The sequence below is a fragment of the Hyperolius riggenbachi genome, chromosome 7 (assembly GCF_040937935.1).
Source record: "Hyperolius riggenbachi isolate aHypRig1 chromosome 7, aHypRig1.pri, whole genome shotgun sequence".
NCBI classification, from domain to species: Eukaryota; Metazoa; Chordata; class Amphibia; order Anura; family Hyperoliidae; genus Hyperolius; species Hyperolius riggenbachi.
The window spans coordinates 34,831,063-34,852,895 of record NC_090652.1 but is presented as its reverse complement, the minus strand read 5'-3'; the positions used below and the strand labels follow the sequence as shown (position 1 = coordinate 34,852,895).

General features: G+C 42.1%; 1 protein-coding gene across 1 annotated transcript in view; it reads left to right on the top strand.

Moving 5' to 3' along the window:
- Nucleotides 1-14,876: 14,876 nt before the first annotated feature.
- Nucleotides 14,877-21,833, top strand: part of LOC137525971 (histone H1.3-like) — a 265,301-nt gene continuing 258,344 nt past the window's right edge. Inside the window, exons 1-3 of the mRNA XM_068247181.1 lie at nt 14,877-14,995; nt 19,313-19,460; nt 21,382-21,451. Of these exons, the coding sequence (XP_068103282.1) occupies nt 21,443-21,451 (9 nt within the window). The 5' untranslated portion in view covers nt 14,877-14,995; nt 19,313-19,460; nt 21,382-21,442. The remainder of the gene's footprint in view (nt 14,996-19,312; nt 19,461-21,381; nt 21,452-21,833) is intronic.

The window sequence follows — 21,833 nt, the reverse complement described above, 5'->3', positions numbered from 1 at the left end:
CTAACACCTCTCATGCTGGGTGGCAGTGAAATGACATAAGTGACATTATTAATATTTTTGGAAACAGGGTATGGGCCTATAAATCTGGGGCCCAATTTTGCTAATGGCTGTTTCAGCGCCAGATGTCGGGTAGAAACCCACACCATGTCCCCGGATACAAAGTCCCATTCAAATGATCGCTTTTTATCAGCCTGCTTCTTCTGGGTCTGAAAGGCCTTTTCCAGATTCCTTTTGACCATGGTCCAAATCTCCTTAAAAGATCCCTGCCACTCTTCCAAAGCAGGGAAAGGAGAAGATACCACTGGCAATGGAGAGAATTTGAGAGATCTCCGTGTCACCACCTGAAAGGAAGAAAAGCCTAAATAGGTACTTTTCAGGGTATTATGCGCAAATTCTTCGAATGGCAAGAACTTTGCCCATTCTAACTGCGCATCAGCCACATACCGTCTTTCCCCTAAAGTAGGACATCCTCCTAAAGTAAGGCCTAGTACATATTTCGAGCTTGCTCGAAATATAAGACCTACTCTTAAAATAAGCCCTAGTGGCTGAGGACGTCCCGTCCGTCTGAGAGTCCCCCCACCAGTTCGGCCCGCTCCCACTGTACCTCTTGCCGACCCCTCCAGAAAGCCGCACTGCCCGCCGACGTACGGGTACCTCTACTGCAGATCGGCGATGTAAACTGCTGATTCCCCCGCCGCCGCTTCTGGCCCCGTTCTGCCCTGCCTGCTGGCATTGATTTCAAACCACAAATCAGCGGTAAAGTGTGGTTACGAAAGCTAGTTACACTGTAACAGTGCTTCCGCCTACAGGAAGTGACATCTCTGTTTACTTCCTGTACACGGAAGCGCTGGTACAGTGTAACAAGCTCTTTTCCCCACACTTTACCGATGATCTGCAATTTGAAAGTTATGCCGGCAGGCATGGCAGAACGGGGCCAGAAGCGGTGGCGGGGGAATCAGCAGTTTACATCGCTGATCTGCAGTAGAGGTACCCGTACGTTGGCGGGCAGTGCGGCTTTCTGGAGGGGTCGGCAAGAGGTACAGTGTAACAAGCTCTTTTCCCCACACTTTACCGATCAGAACGGGGCCAGAAGTGGCAGTGGGGGAATCAGCAGTTTACATCGCTGATCTGCAGTAGAGGTATGTTGGTGGGCAGTGCGACTTTCTGGAGGAGGGGTCGGCAGAAGGTAAAGTGGACGTGGGGGTATCGGGGAGCACAAGAGGCAAATATATTTAAGACCTCCCCGAAAATAAGACCTAGGACAAGTTTTGAGGGGAAAAAATATAAGACAGTGTCTTATTTGCGGGGAAAGACGGTAGCATCTAAGGAACTGCTCTAAAGACTGATTAACCCTTTCAGTTTGCCCATTGGTTTGTGGGTGGTAGCCGGAGGAAAATGACAGGTTCATTCCAAGATGATGACAAAAGGCTCCAGAATTTGGACACAAACTGGACCTATCTGACCCCACACTTTCTGGTATGCCATGTAGGCGGAAAATGTGTTGAATGAAGAGATCCGCCAGTTCTTGGGCAGAGGGGAGTCCATCTAGTGGAATAAAGAGAGCCATTTTGCTGAACCTGTCGACTACCACCCATATAACTGTTTTCCCCTCGGACCTAGGGAGTTCGCCCACAAGTCCATGGATAAATGGGTCCATGGTTCCTCAGGCACTGGCAATGACTGAAGGGTGCCCACAGGAGCCTGTCTGGATGGCTTATTCCTGGCACAGACTGCACAGTCTCTGACAAACTCCCTACAATCTGGGACCAATGATGGCCACCACACACATCTAGATAGTAGATCCTGCGTACTGGCCACCCCAGGATGCCCTGCATTTTTATGTGCATGGAACAATTGTAAAATTTGCAGACGGAAATGAAGTGGCACAAATAGAACTCCATCAAGCTTCCCTTCGGGAACGTCCTGTTGATAGGGCCCCAAAGTAAGCGACCAATCCTCTCATGTCTCGGTGGCTGCCACGACAACTTTCTCGGGCAGTATGTTCTCGGGAGTTGGTGGCTGTACTGTCTCGGGCTCAAAACATCTAGACAGGGCATCTGCCTTGACACTTTTACTCCCTGGCTTATACGTAATGATAAATCTGAATCTCGAAAAGAATAATGACCAGCGGGCCTGTCGAGGACTAAGTCTCTTGGCCCCTTCAATATATTCCAAATTTTTGTGGTCAGTATAGACTGTAATCATATGTTCTGCCCCCTCGAGCCAATGACGCCATTCCTCAAACGCGAGTTTAATGGCTAACAGCTCTCGGTTACCAATATCGTATTTTCTCTAAGCGGGAAAGAATTTACGTGAAAAGAAGGCACATGGATGCAATCTACCCTGGAAACCCTGAGTGTTGAGACAGTACAGCCCCGACCCCAATCTCTGATGCATCCACCTCAACTATAAAAGGACAAGTGACATCCACATGCCGTAAAATAGGGGCGGAGCAAAACAATTTCTTCAGAGATGAGAAAGCAGTATGTGCTTCAGGTGACCAATTGTAAGTGTCAGCTCCTTTTCTGGTGAGGTTAGTGAGAGGTGACACTACAGAAGAAAATCCCTTGATACATTTTCTGTAATAATTGGCAAAGCCAAGAAATCTTTGGAGTGCCTTCAGCCCCATGGGCTGCGGCCACTCCAAAATGGCAGCTACTTTTTTGGGGTCCATGGAGAGTCCTGATGTTGAAATGATATACCCCAAGAAAGGAACTTCCGACCCCTCAAAAAGACGTTTCTCAATTTTTGCATATAAAGAATTATGTCTCAATTTTTTCAGAACAAACTTCACATGTTCCCTGTGTTTCGCTAGACTGGGTGAGAAAATTAGTATGTCGTCTAGATATACCAAGATGAATCGCCCCAAGACCTCTCGGAAAATGTCGTAACCAACTCCTGGAAGACGGCAGGAGCATTACACAACCCGAAGGGCATAACAAGGTACTCATAGTGCCCGTCTGGTGTGGTAAACACCATCTTCCATTCATCACCCTCCCGTATGCGTACCAGGTTGTATGCCCCTCTTAGATCGAGTTTAGAAAAGACACACGCATCAGTAACCTTTGGAGAACAAGTCGTCAATTAACGGGAGTGGGTAATGATTTTTTATGGTAATTGTATTCAATTCTCGACAATCTATGCAGGAGCAGAGCCCACCGTATTTTTTCTGAACAAAAAAGAACCCTGCTCCGGCCGGAGACTTAGAAGGACGGATGAAACCTTTAGCGAGGTTTTCTTTAATGTAGTCCTGCATAGCGAGTTTTTCAGGAGCGGACAAGTTATACAAATGACCTCTAGGGGGCATACAAACCAGGCCTTAACTCAATGGGGCAGTCAAAACTTCTGTGTGGGGGAAGTTTGTCCGCCGACTTAGGACAAAATACATCAGCAAATTCTGCATATTGTGCAGGTAACCCTTCCACCTGAATCCTGATGGTGCAAACAGCAACTTTCTCCATACAATGATGATGGCAAAAGGAGAACCAGCTTAGCAACTGGCCGGAGCTCCAATCTATCTGAGGAGAATGCTTTTGCAGCCACTGCATCCCAAGTATTACAGTGTAAGTGGCCATTCTAAGCACAAAAAACTGTATTTGTTCTCTATGCAATACCCCCACATGACATAACAAACCCGGAGTTTGAGACAGGGGCTGACTCCCTTGAAGTGGAGAGTCATCCACTGCTGTGAGAACAATCTGTCTGTCTAAGGGGAGCAGGGAGATCCCCAATTCCGTAACCCGAGTCTATAAATGCCTGTGTAGACCGGACTTGATCTTTCCAGGAAATAGAACAAGGGAGTAGTAACCGATTATCAATTAGAGGTAACACTGGCTCGCCTAGGGTAGTACCTCAAGCTACACCTAGGCGGCAGAATTTTCCGCCTTTTTAGGACAGTTCTGTACTATGAGGCCCCTTTCTGCACAATATAGACAGAGCCCCTCCGTCCGTCTCCGATTTTTGTCGACCTCTGACAATTTTGAATGTCCGATCTGCATCGGCTCATCCCGAGGAGGAAAAGGTGTAGGAGAGGTGACGGGAACAGACCTCACAGAGTGTCTACCACGAGCTTGCCTTTGATAACGAATACGGCGATCTATTCTTACTGCAAGTGAGATCGCATCATCAACAGTCTTAGGTTCAGGATGACTTAGCATTACATCCGCAAGGGGATCGGATAACCCTGATAAGAAACAGTCTAATAAGGCAAACTGTCCCCATCTAGCCGATACTGCCCACCATCTAAACTCGGCGGCATAGGTCTTAGCGGTGTTATGTCCTGGCCTGAGAGTTTTAAGTTTCCTCTCAGCAGTGACTGTGATATCTGGTTCATCGTATATGATAGCCATTGATTTGAAAACATTCTGAATTGATGTCAATGCTTCATGACCAGTAGGAAGACTGTAAGCCCATGTCTGTGAATCCCCTGATAAAAGTGTTTTAATGAAGGTTACTCTCTGACTCTCAGTCCCTGATGAAACAGGTCTCATCTCAAAGTAAGAAAGGCAGCGGTTTCTGAAATTCTGAAAATCAGATTTGTGCCCTGAAAACTTTCCAGCCAGAGGCATTCTAGGCTCTATAACTGAAGGGGACTGCACTGGTACAGTCGCAGTCTGGAGGGTCCGGACCACCCCAGACAGCTGAGTGATCTGAGTCTATTGGGTATTGACCAATACGGTTAAATTGTTCACCGCTGTGGTCAGGGCCTCAACCTGGCTACGCAGTGCGTCCATAGACATTTTGGTCTGCTGTTCTGTAACAATTTGTGTCAGCAAGAAACAGAGTTCTGATTATTAGGTGATCTGCAGTATCACCTATAATGCAGATATTTACCTGATTGTATGGTGATCTGCAGAATCACCTGTAATGCAGCTATATCAGACAGCTGATGTGACAGCAATAGAAAGTATAGTGGTTGGTGCAACAATAGTACTTATAGGTTTAGCTATACCTCACCAGAGGAGCTGGTGGGTACTAACAGTACAACACCCCTCACCAGAGTCAAGGGCCCTCTGGTGAGTGTAGAGTGGTCAGACTAATCGGGTTGGCAACAGACAGACAGATGCAGTACAAAATCGGAAGGCAGAGACAGGAAGGTTTAAACAGGCAGAGTCGGCAGCAAGATCAGATGGGCAGAGGTACAGAATCACTGAGCTGAGGAGTAGTCGGAATGAGCCAGAGTCATGCACAGATAATAACACAGTAATGAATAATCTTTATAGCTATCAAACAATTCCTATCTTGTGTGAAATCCCCGGTTTCCTCCTGCATCAAAGCACACCGGAACTATCTAAGGTCTGAGCGCTAACACCAAGTATTCACAACAACAGACAAGTTGCGAGTGATTCAGCTTGGCTTATGAAGCAGAGGAGACCCCTCCATCACGCCTACTCCTCTCAGCCAATGAGGAGCGGCGAGTGTCTCCTCTGACGTCAGCTGACCGGCCGGTCGGTCCTGTCTGTGCGCGCGCACGTGATAAGGAGACCTTATGTGCGGCTGACAAACCCGTCCTTGGCGTGCTAGATGCCCGAGTCACGGATACATTGCTAGGCAGAGAGCTGGAGGCAGCTGTGGTGGTAGCGCTGTTCACCGCAACTGCCTCTCCAACGTTTGTTACAGTATCCTTCTTTAGCCCATATATAGTCCCTGTGGTTATGAAATGGCTGCTTTTCATAGCCCATATATGCTAATTTCGGCTACAGGTAGGGCTTTGTTGTAGCCCATTAAACATGAACTCGGCTACGGAAACATCCTTGTGTAGCCTTTAAAGGTTTTGCCCATATAGGGCAAACCTAAAAAAAATGCGCTTGTTGTAGCCCATATTGCACATGTTGGAAGATGTCTGCCCAAAGTAAGTTGGTTGGTTGTGGGTCGGACCCCTGCAGCTGCTGCCAAAATGTAGAAATGTAGTGTGTGCATTTATACATTACCTGTGCGTTTTCAGCCTCCATGTGTTATCCATCCTGCCATGTTCTGCATACACGCCTTTAGTGCATAGCGTCTGACCTCAGACGCTACGCGCCGCTTGCATGTATGCCGTTTTTACCCCCGCGAGATGAACGGACACCGTGCGGAAGGTGTTACAGGATAGTTAATGTATGAATGCACTACACTACATAAATGTATACATTTTGGCACCTGTGTATGGTTGGACAGCTGATTAACTGACGATTTTGTGCTTAAATTTCACGGGAATCGGCCTGTAGTTTATGGCCAGATTGTAGCGAGAGACAAATTTATCTCTAATCAGATTCGATTACACATAAATTTCTCTGTCGGCGGAAGCAGCACATAATCTTGAAATGTATGTCCACCTTAAAGAGAACCTGTACTGAGTAAAATTATTTAAAATAAACACATGAGGTAACTTCAAATGAACATTACATAGTTACCTTGCCATCAGTTCCTCTCAGAAGCTCACCATTTTCTTCTTACAGTGATCCCTTCAAGTTCTGACAACATTTTGTCAGAACTGAAGTATATCAGTTGCTGCCAGTTACATATCAGTTGCTGTCAGTTACAGCTGAGAGGAAAACTGATGTGTCCATGTTTCCCTATGGCTCAAGTGGGCGATGTTACAGTTTAACAGTGTGCTGACCAGGAAGCTGTTATGGGGTAATAGATATTTTCAAAATGGAGGACGGAGAATTCTATTGATCACAGTGGACAAACAGGACGCAGGAGAGGAAAAATAGATTGAGGAGTAGACTGCACTGGAGGCAAGTATGACTTGTGTATGTTTATTTTGACTTTTAATTTTCAGTATAGGTTTTTTTTAAATCTGCAAGAAAACTGTATGGTGTGGATCCAGTATGAATTCATTATTGTTAGTTAATTCTTGGTTCTGTGTAAAAGACTCCAAAGTGTATTATGTGGTGCATGCAAAGGGGATGAATGTGTTGTATGCATTTTCAATCATGTATTTTTACATTTTTTTCAGTTACTTTGAATCATTGTTTCAGGGGACTGTTTCGAATCAATGAGTTATGAGTCTAGAGTCAGGACTCAGGAGCAGATGCTGTCCTGTTCTCTACACACAGACCTCTATTCCTCTCCATAGACTCCAAACTCCCTTCTCTCTGGAAACAAGTGTCAATCCATGCTTAGGCAAGTGCCCTGCTGCTGCTCCAGAGTTGGCACGCACACATGGTGTGATCTTTGTCTCCGCTGTTGTTTTCTACACACAGACTCCTAGTCCTCCATATGTACTCCGTCCCTCCCCCCTCTCTGTGGAAAAAAAGGCTCAATCCATGTGTACTTAAAGAGAATCTGTATTGTTGAAATCGCACAAAAGTAAACATACCAGTGCGTTAGGGGACATCTCCTATTCCCCTCTGTCACAATTTCGCAGCTCCCCGCCGCATTAAAAGTAGTCAAAAACAGTTTTAAAAAGTTTTTTTTATAAACAAACAAAATGGTCACCAAAACAGGAAGTAGGTTGATGTACAGTAAGGCCACACATAGAAAATACATCCATACACAAGCAGGCTGTATACAGCCTTCCTTTTGAATCTCAAGAGTTCATTTGTGTGTTTACCTTCTTCCCCCATAAACAAAAGAGAGGGAGCACCGTTTCCAAAAAAGAGTATGCAGCGTGCCCAAGGTCTCTCCCCAGTGCCTCCTGGGAAGTGCAGTCCAGATAAAACAGAAAGGACCGGCACCGCTGTCTTGTATCAAAGCTCTTTTAATAGCACCAAAGTGGCAGCAGTGACAGACTGCTGTTTCGGTTTACACCTTTATCAAACTGCTCAAAGCCATAAAAATTGTGACAAGACAAACACCTTTAAATACCCCCTTCCTGTATGGGAGGGGCCCCAGAGCGGACCTGAGAGGGAACTTCAATGGTAATATGCAAATATGCTCATGTTTCATGCACACTGAAAAAAAGTGTAATACCTGAATTAGCTTGTACACCACACCCCCAAGCTGGGATGGATGGATGATCACTTCCAAAAAAGGGAAACACTTTCTCCTCCTGTCCCTCCTCCAGCCAGCCACTCACAGCTGTGCAGGCAGTGCTCTGACAACTTCCAGGTCAACCCGGAAGTAGTCAACACATTATGGTCATTGGAGTGATCAGGTTGCAGTATTACCAAAAGTGGCCACAAGATGGCTCACTAAAGGTCGGTGCGACATTAAAGTTGCACCCTGCAGTAAAAAATGAAAAGTTCAAGATTAAGCCACAAGATGTCAGTGTGTGCAAAAATTCTAATGCAGTCAATAATTCGCATAGACAATGAGTTTAAGTATATTTTAAGTGCGACAAAAACGTCGCATCAAGAATACAAAAAGCAGTGTTGTTCTCCTACCTGGTTCGCTGAGGGTGGACATTAAAAGCAAAATCTGGAAGAAGAGCATAAAATAAACATATGAAAACGTGATTTACTCAGGAGGTTCTGATGTCACTAGATACAAAAACTAAGATCATATTCGCGGTTTAAACCACCCACTCCAAAAGTATTCAGTTTCCTGATCCAAAAGGCCTCCTTTTTAAGTAAGGCCTTGTCCCTATCCGAGCCCCTCCAAGTATCCGGGACCCCATCGATTGCCATTATGCGCAATTGTGACACTGCGTGTACCTTCTTCCCCCTGCAGCTCTCATCTAATACTAGTGACAGGCTGATCGTTTCTTCCTGCAGACAGCTCTGCCATGTCTGTAATTCCTCAGTATGTGTCAGCCAGCTCCTTTCACAGCCTAACAGAGGAGAATTTTTATCCATCTCTCTTTCACTGATAAGCAGAGACCCTGCTGGCTTATGTAAATAATACACACACTGGAGTGTGCATAGAGGGGCCTGGAGAGGGGTGTGCATAACAGATCAGCACGGAAGAGTTGGCAGCCTTCCAGACATAGGGCGACAAGTCCGACAGGGGAAAGATAAGCTGTTTTATCACAGAGACGGTGATAGTAGAAAGTGCTGCAGTAAGCCAGAGCACATCAGAATAGGTTTAGGAACTTGTAGGATGGTAGAAAAAAGGATGACATTTTTGTTACAGAGTCTCTTTAAGTGTCCTGCTGTTGCTCCACACTTGACAGGTACTTATGGACTGAGTATTATTTCCATTTCTCAGAACCATAGTCCTCATTTACTCCATCACCTCTTCACTCTGGAAACAATGGTCAATCCATGTGTAGGCAAGCGCCCTACTGCTGCTCAACACTTTGCCCGTACACATGGACTGACCCTTGCCTCCACATATCTCATGCCATGGGTATATAAAACCTGTGAAAACAAATATTTTATGAGAAACACACAACTCAATAAAATAAATTATTTTAAAAAAATTTTTTAGTAAAAAAAAATGTATTTCTTTTTTTGTTTGCTAAAATTGGTTTACATGTTAGCCATTGTGTAAATTTAAATTCACAATACAACGTTACATCAAACATACATTTCAAATCTCTTCGACAAATTATTGATAAAAAATATGTCCTTTAACAAGAATGATTTATTCTACACTGAATTTTTTTCCCCTAATTTTTTTTTAAATGTTATAACATTTTCAAAACATTTTTTACACATATTACATAAATTTGGTCTATGTATGAATTACAATGGACCTGAACTTAGAATCTGCTTGCTGTTTTATGTAAATTCAAAACAACCGTATAGTAAGATGCTATAAACATCTTCAGTGTTCCAGCAGTTTAGAATGAGATAATTTGCCTGCACTGTTTATGTTATCTTAGTAATGTAATTACCGTAGTATAGATATAGTATAGATATCAGCCTTTGTTTTCAAAAGAAAGTAAATACCATTTCTTGTATGGCAATGATGTGACATAGGGCAATGTTCTGTTGTTCAGCAGGTCATACTCATATAATAAGCTTGCACAGTGTTTGTTTCCTTAGCATTGTATGCAGACATGTGTTTATCAACCTGTGCTTTCAAATGAAATCAAATACCATGTATTTCATGGCATGCTTGTTTAATAGTCATGTTTCTTAGGGCAATGTTTTCTCTTTTCCATCAGTTTATAATCCAAAAATATTCCTGCTCTGTTTCTATAACCAAAGTAATCTAAGTACAGATATTGTAATAAGCCCTTGCTTTCCAATCCGATTAAAGAGAATCTGTACTCTAATATTCTTACACTAAAAAGCATACCATTCTATTCCTTATTTTCTCCTGTGCCTCTCTGTGCTGTTTCTGCCACTCCCTGCTGCAATCCTGGCTTGTAATTAACAGTTTTAGGCAGTGTATACAAACAAACTAACCAGCTTGTGATAGGCTCACATAAACAGAGTGTGTGAGTCATAAAGAGTGTGCAGGGGGCCTGCAGAGGGTGTGTATCGCTTCTATCCAATCACAAGCAGCCCTGCACATTCCACACATTCAAGCCTTAGCCCCGACAGACACGACAGAGGAAAGGAGATAAGATGTATTACAGAGACAGTGCAATTAGGAAAGGCTGCAGTAAGCCAGAGCACATTAGAAAAGGCATAGGAACTTATAGGATAGAAGAACCAAGGCTGAAAAATTTGTTACAGAGTCTCTTTAAATACCATCTCTTCCATGTCACTTGATATTATGGCGTAGAATAAACAGCTTCAATTCTCTAAATACAAAGACTAACTGTTTGTATTTTTTTTTATGAGTGTCCTGTGTAAGACTTTAGGTCCACTGTAAACATGTACAAATTTTATTTTCAGTACAGTCCTACATGTATTACTGTATACAAGGATTTTAGTAAAGAACTGCAAGTCTGTTGAAAATTTTAGTCCAGATTGATGTTTAATGTAACCCCTCTTAGGTATTTCAGGAATGTTCGCCGATTGTATTCCAGGGCAATCTTCAGCAGTCGTTTATTAGAATCCTTGTATATTCTTTTCTTAGGGGGAGCTGGTTTCCCCCAAATGAACTGCTCGAGATCAGCATTGCACACTTTTTGAATCTTGTGAATGTTATCAAGGAAGCGCCAAAAGGTTGGTCGTTCATGGCCCATCTCTGTCTGCAGCCTTCTGTGGGCTGCCTCTGAGTGATTGTTTGTCCAATCTTGGCCATTGAGTGTCCTCTCATACACTGACCACAGGGAGGGCGGGAATCGAGGTGTATGCGAACGACCCTCAGTGACTCCAATGTAGACTCTACTGAACCCCGCGAGTACTGGTCTTAGTAGGGGGTCAATTTTCGTATTTGATGGCATCTGCATCTGACAGTTCCAAATCTGGAATGGCGACCAGAGCCAGAGCTGGAATACTTATGATGTAGTCCCCTCTTGTCCAATTGTGTTTTGATGTTCCGCATCAAGTGAAATAAGCAACCATGAATACTGCAGGAGGGGTACACTGCCTTGAATGCATTTATGGCTGCAATCTCAAAATCCGTGGAATAGTACTCGGGGTTCAGTGAGGGCCACAGTTGGTGGATCGCAGCAAACATTTTATAGTATGTTGACTGTAACTTGTTTGGCACCAGACTGTACACAATAGGAATAACATAGCCCTCTCTTCCTGCAAGAAGTATAAAGACTTGCTTAAAAAGGACCGGAGCACATTGGAAAGTGCCGTCCCCGTACAGGTGTTTAACCTGGTGCATCCAGGAAGCATTTATACTTCTTCCAAAAATTAGAATTATATGTTTGTCAGTGGGCCCAGAATCATGTAGTAAGAAAATGTCCAACTCTGTTTCCAACACAGAATAATATTTATATTTATCCGGAATAATCAGATTATCAAGTCTGGTCGGTAACGAAGCTGGACTCAACACAAGTCTACGTTGGTACTGGACCATCTGACGTAAACAGTCCCTATTGGGTAAAGTACCAAGTACTGCCGGAGTTATGTTTGTCAATGCAGAGTTGATAATGACAGAGGAGGAGCTCGACCTTAGTAATGGCCTTTTCCTTCGTAGCACTCCTCAGGCGCGATATATGAAAATCAGCAGGTAAGGCCTATGATTGTGCTTAGTTGCCAACTTAATAAATTCCCCAGTTGTAGCATCTGTATGTACCCTTCCAGTGCATTTTTTATCTGCATTTTTTTTTGGTGCACCTCCAAAACTTCCTTGTTCGTTCCTTGTTGTACTTATCGAACAAGTAGATGTATCCCTCATGAGTGAAGACATTTTTCCCTTTGTTGCTCCTCAGGCTGCTGCTTGATGATGCCTTATCCAAAAGAATACATTAAAATTGTTATTGCCTAATATTAATGATTGCACCTAAATAAACTGTAATGCAATTCTGTTAGTATTTAGTAGCAAATATTTCTATCCAGTGCTTCAGCAAGTGATCACATACAGCTTCTAAGTAACAGAACAATGTACATTAATGATAATGCTCAGATTAGCATGTAATAATCAGGCAAGATCTTTCATAGTAATCTTTGGTATAACCGGTCAATGTTGTTTGATTAATTTTAGTAATGTTTTCTTGCAAAATGTTAGTTTAGCATGGAAGTTGCTGTAACACTGCATGTATGTATATGCAAATTCACAATTAACAGGTTGTTCTCAAGTTTTTAAAGCAGCATTATATTTTTAATAGGCGGGTGTTTTTTATGTAATCAATGTGCTTTTTATGTAATAAATGTAGGCCCATAGTACATTTGGAACAGCAAGCAGGCTTGAATTTGATGTGATACACACACGGATTGTGGGTCATTTCACATATAGCATCTGTAGGTGCATACTTACTCCAGAAAACGAATATCACATAGTAAAAAAAAATATTATTATTTAAAGTGTTACATTCTTTGTAGTATAATTTTTATTTCATTTCTCTCGACAATACCTGTGTACACCAGTAAAAGTACTTGTATGTGAATTGACACTTCGAAGACAATATTACAAACAAATATTACTGTCAACGATATTATAAAAACTAGCAGATATATATCAAGATTTTCGCATTGTTCTACACACTTGGAGACCTTCTTTAAAATATTACTGAATTGGTATTTAACACCAAGAAAACTAGCAACTTTCAATCCCCATCAATCCCCACTATGCTGGAGATGTGGGAGCGAGGGATATCGGCACGATTTTCCACATATTATGGGAATGTTTACCTATAAAAAACCTATGGAAAGCAGTCTTTAGGCTGATATCCTCATATTTACTAAATAATTTATTACCTAACCCAGATTTAGCTTTATTGCACATAGGCTTGGAGGACATTCCAGCTCCAAATAGAGTGGGGGTGTCCCATATTTTCTTCGCTACCAGACAACAAATACTTGCTAACTGGGGCTCAAGTGAAATCCCAAGTATAGACCAAATTAAGGCCATGGCAAATTCAAATTTAGCTATGGAACGCTTATTAACCGCTAGACTACGGAGTATAACCTTATCTAATTTACAGATCCCTTGAGATATAGAAAATTGGTATCTACTCCATATGGGGAACAATCGGACCTGTAATATCTGGAACTTTAAGGATAAAAGTAGTCTGAGAACTTTTTGTCATTAGATGTAATCAGTAGTGGTAACTCAAGATCTGTACCAATATCAGAGTTAGAGTATACATATATATATATACAAGCAAACCAATGAGGACCAGTATTGTTTATTACTGTTTATTATAGTTTATTTTGGTCTTTGACCGTTTTCTTTAGGTATGTTTTGTCTTGTATTGAAATACGAAGAAATATTAACAAGAATGTCAAACTGTTATATCAATGTTGTTAAACAATTTTCTTCAATAAAAATTTAGTGAAAAAAAAAATGATTTTAAAGTAAGCATTGAAAGTAAGCATTTACTTAAACTGTAATACTTATGAAGACAGTTTGTTGGTTATCTTATAAATAGCATTATGCTTGCATTTTTATCAAATAATTTAGTTTGGTTACTCTTTATAATTAAAGCATTGTTTTTTTTAATAAAACATGTCAATGCAAAGTAACATTCTACATTTACTTTCATTGTAGCCCAAATGCAACATTAGTCTCACACACTGCAGTAAGGTAAATTGTAACTCAACACACAAAAAGTCTGCTGTAGATGTTAATGTTACAATGAAAGTTATTGTATTTTCTTGATCTTTTTAAAAACCAACCTTTCTGCCTTTGTGGTTCAACTGACAAAACCAGCGGTAGAGTGGAAGAGTCCTAAATTAATTTCTCCAAAACATTTTGCTCATGGGTATGGGGCATGCCGTACACATAAAAAAGTATTGTTGAAGTGCTCGCACATTGTATAGCCATCACATGTTACATTTCCCAACATATTCATTTTTTTTTCTCCAGTGCAAGCGATATTCAACTAGTACAGAGAAATGAATTTCAGTAATGTTACCATTACATTAGATATATCTTTGTGCTCTAATTATGCACAATGGTTGTGTAATGTTTATTATTCAGTCAACCGTAAATAATTAATTGATCCAAAAATATTTCCTTTTTTTGCGATTTATATTATCTTTAAAAAATAACAATATATAAATTGTATGATAAAAAATATTTTTTTTAATTATTTCTTTACCTTTATCTTCCAATCAATCCATTTTTACCAATAGACTATATTTGATTTTAGTTTAATAGGAATTCAGTATTGAAGAAAACATTTTCGTAAAAAAAAAATTGTTTGGGGTAATGGATTGCATTTGTTCTGGTGTTTTAGCCAATACTATTTGAATAATACAGCTTCTGATTTATTAATGGATTGCTGTAAAGATTCAATATAGTATTTGATCAATACATTTTAACCCAACAAAGAATCAGAACACTGTCATCTGTCAGAATTTTATCATTTGTAACAGAAGGTTTAAATTGTGGAACAGGATTCATGACACCTTATGTAACATGATTGATTTGGCTTCATGATCTTCAGAAACCTGCTGGATTTCATGTATGGTTGCACTAACTCACTGGCTCCAGCCTGCTGATCACCTGACACCTAACGGATAAACAGTAACCAACACAACTGTCATCTTCGTGTTTACCATTTATCTGCATCAGTGTTTTACTTCAGCTTACATCTGGAAATATGCCTGAAGAAGGGGACTAGATCCCAGAAAGCTTGCATCATTTAACTCTATTAGTTAGCCATTAAAAGGTATTATTTCTTACAAACCGTTGTTTTTTTTCTACCTATATAATTTGTTTGGCTAACACGGTACAGAAACTTTTTTGCTACTATCATCATTTGTAAATATAATACACACACACTGTTTTCAAAAAAGTTTTATATACTCACTTGGAAGTAGGACTGTACCCAGCTATCAACGGAGAGTAGACAGTTCGGAATCTGGGTCCGATCAAGGCAAGTGTGTGCTGTAAGATTGGCTTGCGAAACCAAAGGGAACGGATGAGGACAGAAACACAAGACACATGTCAGCACTTGCACTATAAGAGACACATAGCCAGTCTCAAGAGCACTCATACTCACCTGCAAGTCCATCCAACAACAGAAAGCATGGGGAGCACCATCCACAACAACAAATTACAAATTAACTAACCTGCATTGATAAGGGTTATGTGTTTCCCCACCTTGTTTTAATGGTTTTTAATATTCTGTTCAATTTCAACAAAGGATGTCATTTTGCTTAACAGACATATACTGTTCTGGTGCGGTTCTTTGAGGTCATTGCTGTTGTTCTTGTGTATGTACACTGTAAACCGCTATCAACGGAGACTAGACAGTTCAGAAGCTGGGCCCGGTCAAGGCAACTGGATGCTGTAAGATTAGCTTTCATAACCAAATGGAAAGGCTGAGGACAGAAACACAAGACTAATGTTAGCACTTGCACTATAAGAGACTTTTTCCTATATCAGTTTTTAGTTTTTAATCATGGCTCAGAGTGGTCTGGCTACCAATTTGTAAAATGTAGAAAGAAAGCAGAACCCATCTGCAAGCCAAAGCACTCAATGAGCCATGTAATTAGCAAAAGTAAAAAATATATTTAATAAATAAACTTAGCTTTAAAAAAAAAATCACTTTGAAAAAAGCATTATTATCCATACATATATAGGCATTTAAAGAAGTTAGGTAGTGAACGATCTGAAAGCCAACACGGCACAAAATAACAGCCTGATTGTTGTAAAATTTCCTCCAAGGATATAAATGGAGTCTATATCCAACATGTTTTCAAATACATAAGGACTGCGTCAATAAAGCTTAATAAGATCAAACAGGATTTCCCAGATACTGGTATAAGATGCTTGAAGGTTGAAATAAATAAAGTTCCAATATTAGCTGACTCAGGTGCAGACCAGAGTGTCCTGCTGCCAATAGTAACCAGAGATCAGACAGTGTGTGCGGACCACTGATGTCCAATCGCAACATCCAAGTCCCAATGTTCAGAAATTGAGAACTTTTTGAGTAGTTAACCATTGATGGTATATAAACAAGCAGACTTCAGATCCAGCAGTACAATGAACTAGCGTTCTCATTACCCATCCTGTGATGGAGTGGGCCCACAAAAATGTACACATGTAGACTGAAAAATCCAGCAAGGCAAAAAACAGTGTTGTAGCTACCAGTCCTGTAATGATCTAGGCCCAAGCACGTCCATGTGTCCATCCAATATGGAGAATGTGTATAATGGAGATGGCCGGTAAGGAGGAGAGCATCAGGCTGATAACTGATGGCTGCTAAAGGCTTTAAGTCGACCGGTTTTGCCGGTAATCCGGCTCCTCCGGACTTCCAGACCGTAGAGGTATCTGCCCATATGGTTGCAGGCCATAAAGGCGTTCCACCCGGAAGTGGGTCAGCCGCACCTCCAACGAGGCGTGGCTTCTGCGTTCCAAGCGGCCCGAGCTAAGCGGAAGTCCCCGAATCGACGCATGCCCCTTGCGCCGCTCAGGTATCAAGCTTGAGCATGCGTAGACATAACTGGGCGGGCAATCCACCTAGGCGTATTCGCCTCCAAGCGGTGCCCCCCTGTCTGTGCACTGGTGACAAAGTAACTGGATGCTGTATGAGCTGCACACAGGTCATTGAATGAAAGCTGAAGATACATTGCCATTGTACAAGTTAACCCTTCCAGCCTGTCCCAGGCCCAACATACGCATCTGCCAGGGGCACTTCTTTTCTGAGTGCGACAATGTTCTTAGTCTTATACTAGAAGAATTGTACATGGTACACCTGAAAGCTAATACAGATGAATGTACAATTTATTTGTATTTAGTATACAAATTGCATTTCATACATACAATAACATCATATAGTCAATGAAACATCTGGTTCACAAGATTGTAGGCCAGGCGACATGTATGTAAAACTCGTTGCATAAGGTGAAAAAGTACAAGTGTGTGGCACATCCCATAAAAATAGGGTGAGATTTGATTGGAGCAGAGCAGTATTTGAATGACACTTGGCAATACAATGTTTCAATTCCCTGCACCTTTAAGCTTGCTTTTTCTGTCAGTTCGCATTACAGACGTGTGCACAGCTTTACATAGTAGAAAGACACATCAGTATTCAGTATTCCAAGAAAAAGTAGATAGCGTGCACCTTCCGTCTTGAACAGGTGGTTTAATGGCAAAAAAAAAATGACAGTTCATTCAGATATGCAAGCAAAATGTCATTTCCATCAAACAATGACCCCCCTATTGGGGCGAACAATGCCAGGCAAATCTTACGTGACCGGCGGTGTCAGGGATGTGAGTTGGAGGTGGGTGGAGGTGGGTGGAGGCTGTGGTGGTGGAGCGACGGCCGTTTTGCGTCTGTCTGACGCTTGGTCACGCGAACCACTGTGAAGTGCGGAAGTAAAACGCCAATCTATAGCGGGGAAAAGTCCCCGCCTTCTCCGGCGTCATCACTTCCTGGAATCAAAGGCTGATTATGCATGGAACGCAAGCGTGTCATGGCACTCCGTGAGGCGGAAGTTACCCGCATTGTTGTCATGGTGACATCAGAGCAGCAATGTGTAGGCATACAGTATTTGCAAACAGAAGTACACAGAGCACTAATTTTTAACTGTATTATGAATGTAACATAGGTCCCTGTTGGTGGATGCACCATAACAAATAGTGTGCCACGAGAGCTCTGCTATCCAGATCAGTATAGATGGTGTCTTAAAGTGACAGTGCAATTTAAAATTTAATGCTAGGGAAAAGAGGCGGTTAGTTATGTATTAAATGGACATAATTAAAGGCATCTGGCTATATGGAATCATAACATACACTAGGCCCAGATTGCGGGAATAGGAAGAACGGCCAGATACCAACCCAGGCATAGGTGGGCAATGTTCCCAGTCAGTAGTGAGGTACACCACATTCTATATTGAAGAATTGTGACTGGACGTTTAAAACTGTGGCAGACTAATGAATTAAATTATTAAATAAGTCTCCACGTTAAATACTATTGACTCCTTCCATGCCTGGGAATCCACCCTGATACCTACATCAATGCTGCAAGAGTGAGATCCACTTTGTATTATATACAGCAAAAACTAAATATTCTAGTTTGAAGTTCTATACTTTCAGGATTTTAATATTTTGAAACTAGGCGAATTTTGGGGAATAGGAAGAGGGGGAGGAGGGGGGGGAGGGAAGTTCACAAGCCATGATGGGGGTTGAAGGTTCTTTAGGGGTCCAGCATACAAGATAACTCGATCCTATCATTAAGGCCTAAAGGGCCCATTGCTTCTGTTCTCAAAATAATTTTAGTTTCTTTTCTCAGTAGCAGTTATTCCCTATCTCCTCCCCTACGGGGAACCTCTTGTTTGGCTATACCAGCAAAACGAATGGTTGAGCCATCTCCACCATGGATTTCTCTCATGTGTGAGATGAAGCGGGTGCAGCCTTTGCCAGATTTAATTGAAGCAATATGCTCACCTACCCTAACTTTCATGTGGCGGGTGGTTTGACCAATGTAAAAAAATCCACATGGACATAACATCACATAAACAACGAAACTTGTTTCGCATGTATAAAATTCCTTCACTCTAAATCTTTCCTTGCCAATGTGGATACATTTGCTTGGGTTAATGTTATCACATAAGTTGCAATGTCCACATTTGAAATTTCCTACTGGAAGAGACATACTTAACCAGTCCTTAGTTCTTGGAGTAGTGAATTCACTACTAGTTAGCCAGTTACCTAACGTGGGTGCTCTTCTAAAAGCTACCCTTGGGGGAACCTTAGAGATAGTGTTCAAGTCCGAGTCCCTGGTGATCATTGTCCAATTTGAATATATAGTTTTCCTAATCTGTTCTGCCATTGGGGAAAATTCAAACGTAAAGGTGGTTCTATTTTTCTCTTCTTTCACTTTTCTCTTTGGGGTAAGTAACAATTGCCTCTCTTGTCTCTGTGCTCTTTGTTTGGCTCTTTTTAAAAGTTCCTCATTATATCCTCTCTGTAAAAATCTAGAGGTTAATTCATCTGCCTGGGTATCAAAATCCTCTTCATTACTATTATTTCTCCTTAGACGCAAATATTGGCCATAAGGTATGGCTTCGATCACATGCCCTGGATGAAAGCTCTGCGCATGGAGAACAGAATTGGTGGCTGTTGCCTTCCTATATCCTTTACTAATCAGTGTGTTGTTCTCCTCCACCAGCTTAACATCCAGGAAGGTGATCTCATATTCACTCAATTCATAAGTAAATTGCATGTTCACTGTGTTAGTATTTAAATATTGCATAAAGGATGCAAATTGATCATTTGATACCGACCATACCACCAGGACGTCGTCCACATACCTCGACCACTGTCTGACGTGTCTCCGGAATGGATTCTGATCCGAGAGCACGGCAGACTCCTCCCACGCCCCTAAAAAGAGGTTGGCGTAGGAGCATGCCACCGGGGTCCCCATGGCCGTCCCCGAAACCTGTCTGTACCACCGGCGGTCAAACAAAAAAGCATTATTTGCCAGTACGAATTCAAGGCATTCCAGAATGTATTCTATGTAATCCGCATCTTTATTGGTGCGGGATAAATAGTGTCTGACCGCCGCGATACCGAGCCGGTGCGGGATACGGCTGTACAGACTGACCACATCAATCGTGGCCAGTCTATCGCCGGGGACCCAGGTGACACGCTCCACCATCTGTAAGACCTCCAAGGTGTCTCTTAGATGGGAGGGAACCCCAACCAGCAGGGGGCGCAGGAGGTGGTCGAGGTATCTGGACAGCCTCTCCGTGAGGGATCCACAACCAGATACTATAGGCCGTCCCGGGGGCATGGTCAGGGATTTATGAAGTTTCGGTATGTGATACCAAACAGGTCGGCGGGGAAAAAGTGGTAGTAAATCATTAGCCAACTTTTTGGGGAGGAAACCTTTATCTACACCTTCTCGTAACAGCGTACGTAATTTCTTCTGGCAACTGGACGTAGGGTCAGATGGAAGTGGGAGATAGGTGTCTTTATCCCCCAACTGCCTTAACGCTTCATCCCGATATTGGGCCACTGACATAATTACAAGGTTGCCCCCCTTATCCGCCTTTCTCAGGACAATTTCTTGATTGTTCTTTAGCCAGGTCAGAGCTCCCTACTGGTGACAGCGGCTCTGTGTACTTTTGTTTGCAAATATGCCTACACATTGCTGCTCTGATGTCACCATGACAACGATGCGGGTAACTTCCGCCTCACGGAGTGCCATGACACGCTTGCGTTCCATGCATAATCAGCCTTTGATTCCAGGAAGTGATGACGCCGGAGAAGGCGGGGACTTTTCCCCGCTATAGATCGGCGTTTTCACTTCCGCACTTCACAGTGGTTCGCGTGACCAAGCGTCAGACAGACGCGAAACGGCCGTCGCTCCACCACCACAGCCTCCACCCACCTCCACCCACCTCCAACTCACATCCCTGACACCGCCGGTCACGTAAGATTTGCCTGGCATTGTTCGCCCCAATAGGGGGGTCATTGTTTAATGGACATGACATTTTGCTTGCATATCTGAATGAACTGTCATTTTTTTTGCCATTAAACCACCTGTTCAAGACGGAAGGTGCACGCTATCTACTTTTTCTTGGAATACTGGACATGTATATAAAACACCATTTTTGCCGAACCACATGATTCATCATGCCAGGGCAGATGTATGCAAGAAAACTACTTTGTAAATCTACAAAAGCCAGCAGGCCAGGGCACAAGTATGTTAAAATAATGTCGTTTCTAGAACTGCAAGAGCCAGCAGTCCAGGCGGGCACATGTATGTAAAAATAATGTAGTTTGCAGAACCACATGAGCAAGCAGGCCAGGGAACATTTATGCTAAAACACCATGTTTGCAGAACCACATGGGCCAGCAGGCCAGGGAGCATTTATGCTCAAAAAAACACCATGTTTGCAGAACCACATGAGCCGACAGGCCAGGTCCATGTATGGTAAAAAGATAGTTTGGTGAGCCACATGAGCCATCAGGCCAGGGCACATTTATGCGAAAATAGATAGTTTGCTGAACCACATGAGCCAGCAGATGGATGCTAAAATTTTAGTTTGCTGAAACACATGATTGCAGGGCACATTACTGGTAATTTTTTTTTCCTTACAGATAAGAGTCCTTAGACCATCACCAATATACTACCCAAACCAGAAAAACCAAAATACAGGTAATGGAGCAGGTACGCAACATTATATTAGTTGAACCACAATCAATATAATATAATTTTTAAGAATCACTTAATTTAGTTTGTAATACACAATATTTTAAAAATGTGGTTCAAAAATGTTTTTTCATTAATGAAAATAATTTACCTGCTGAGTTAGGGACCTGTAGTCTACACACTGTGGTAGAAATGGAAGGTAAAGGATTTGAGGCAGACACCAATTTATAGTTTGTAAAAACAGATTTCCCGACCCTCCCTTTTTATTAAAGAAAAAAAAACATTTTACCTATACAACCAATAAAATGAAGGAGACACACACACAACAATTTATTATTGGTTCTTTACTATTAATTTTTTTCAACAGGTATCCAGTCGTTGTTAACCACTTAAGCCCTCG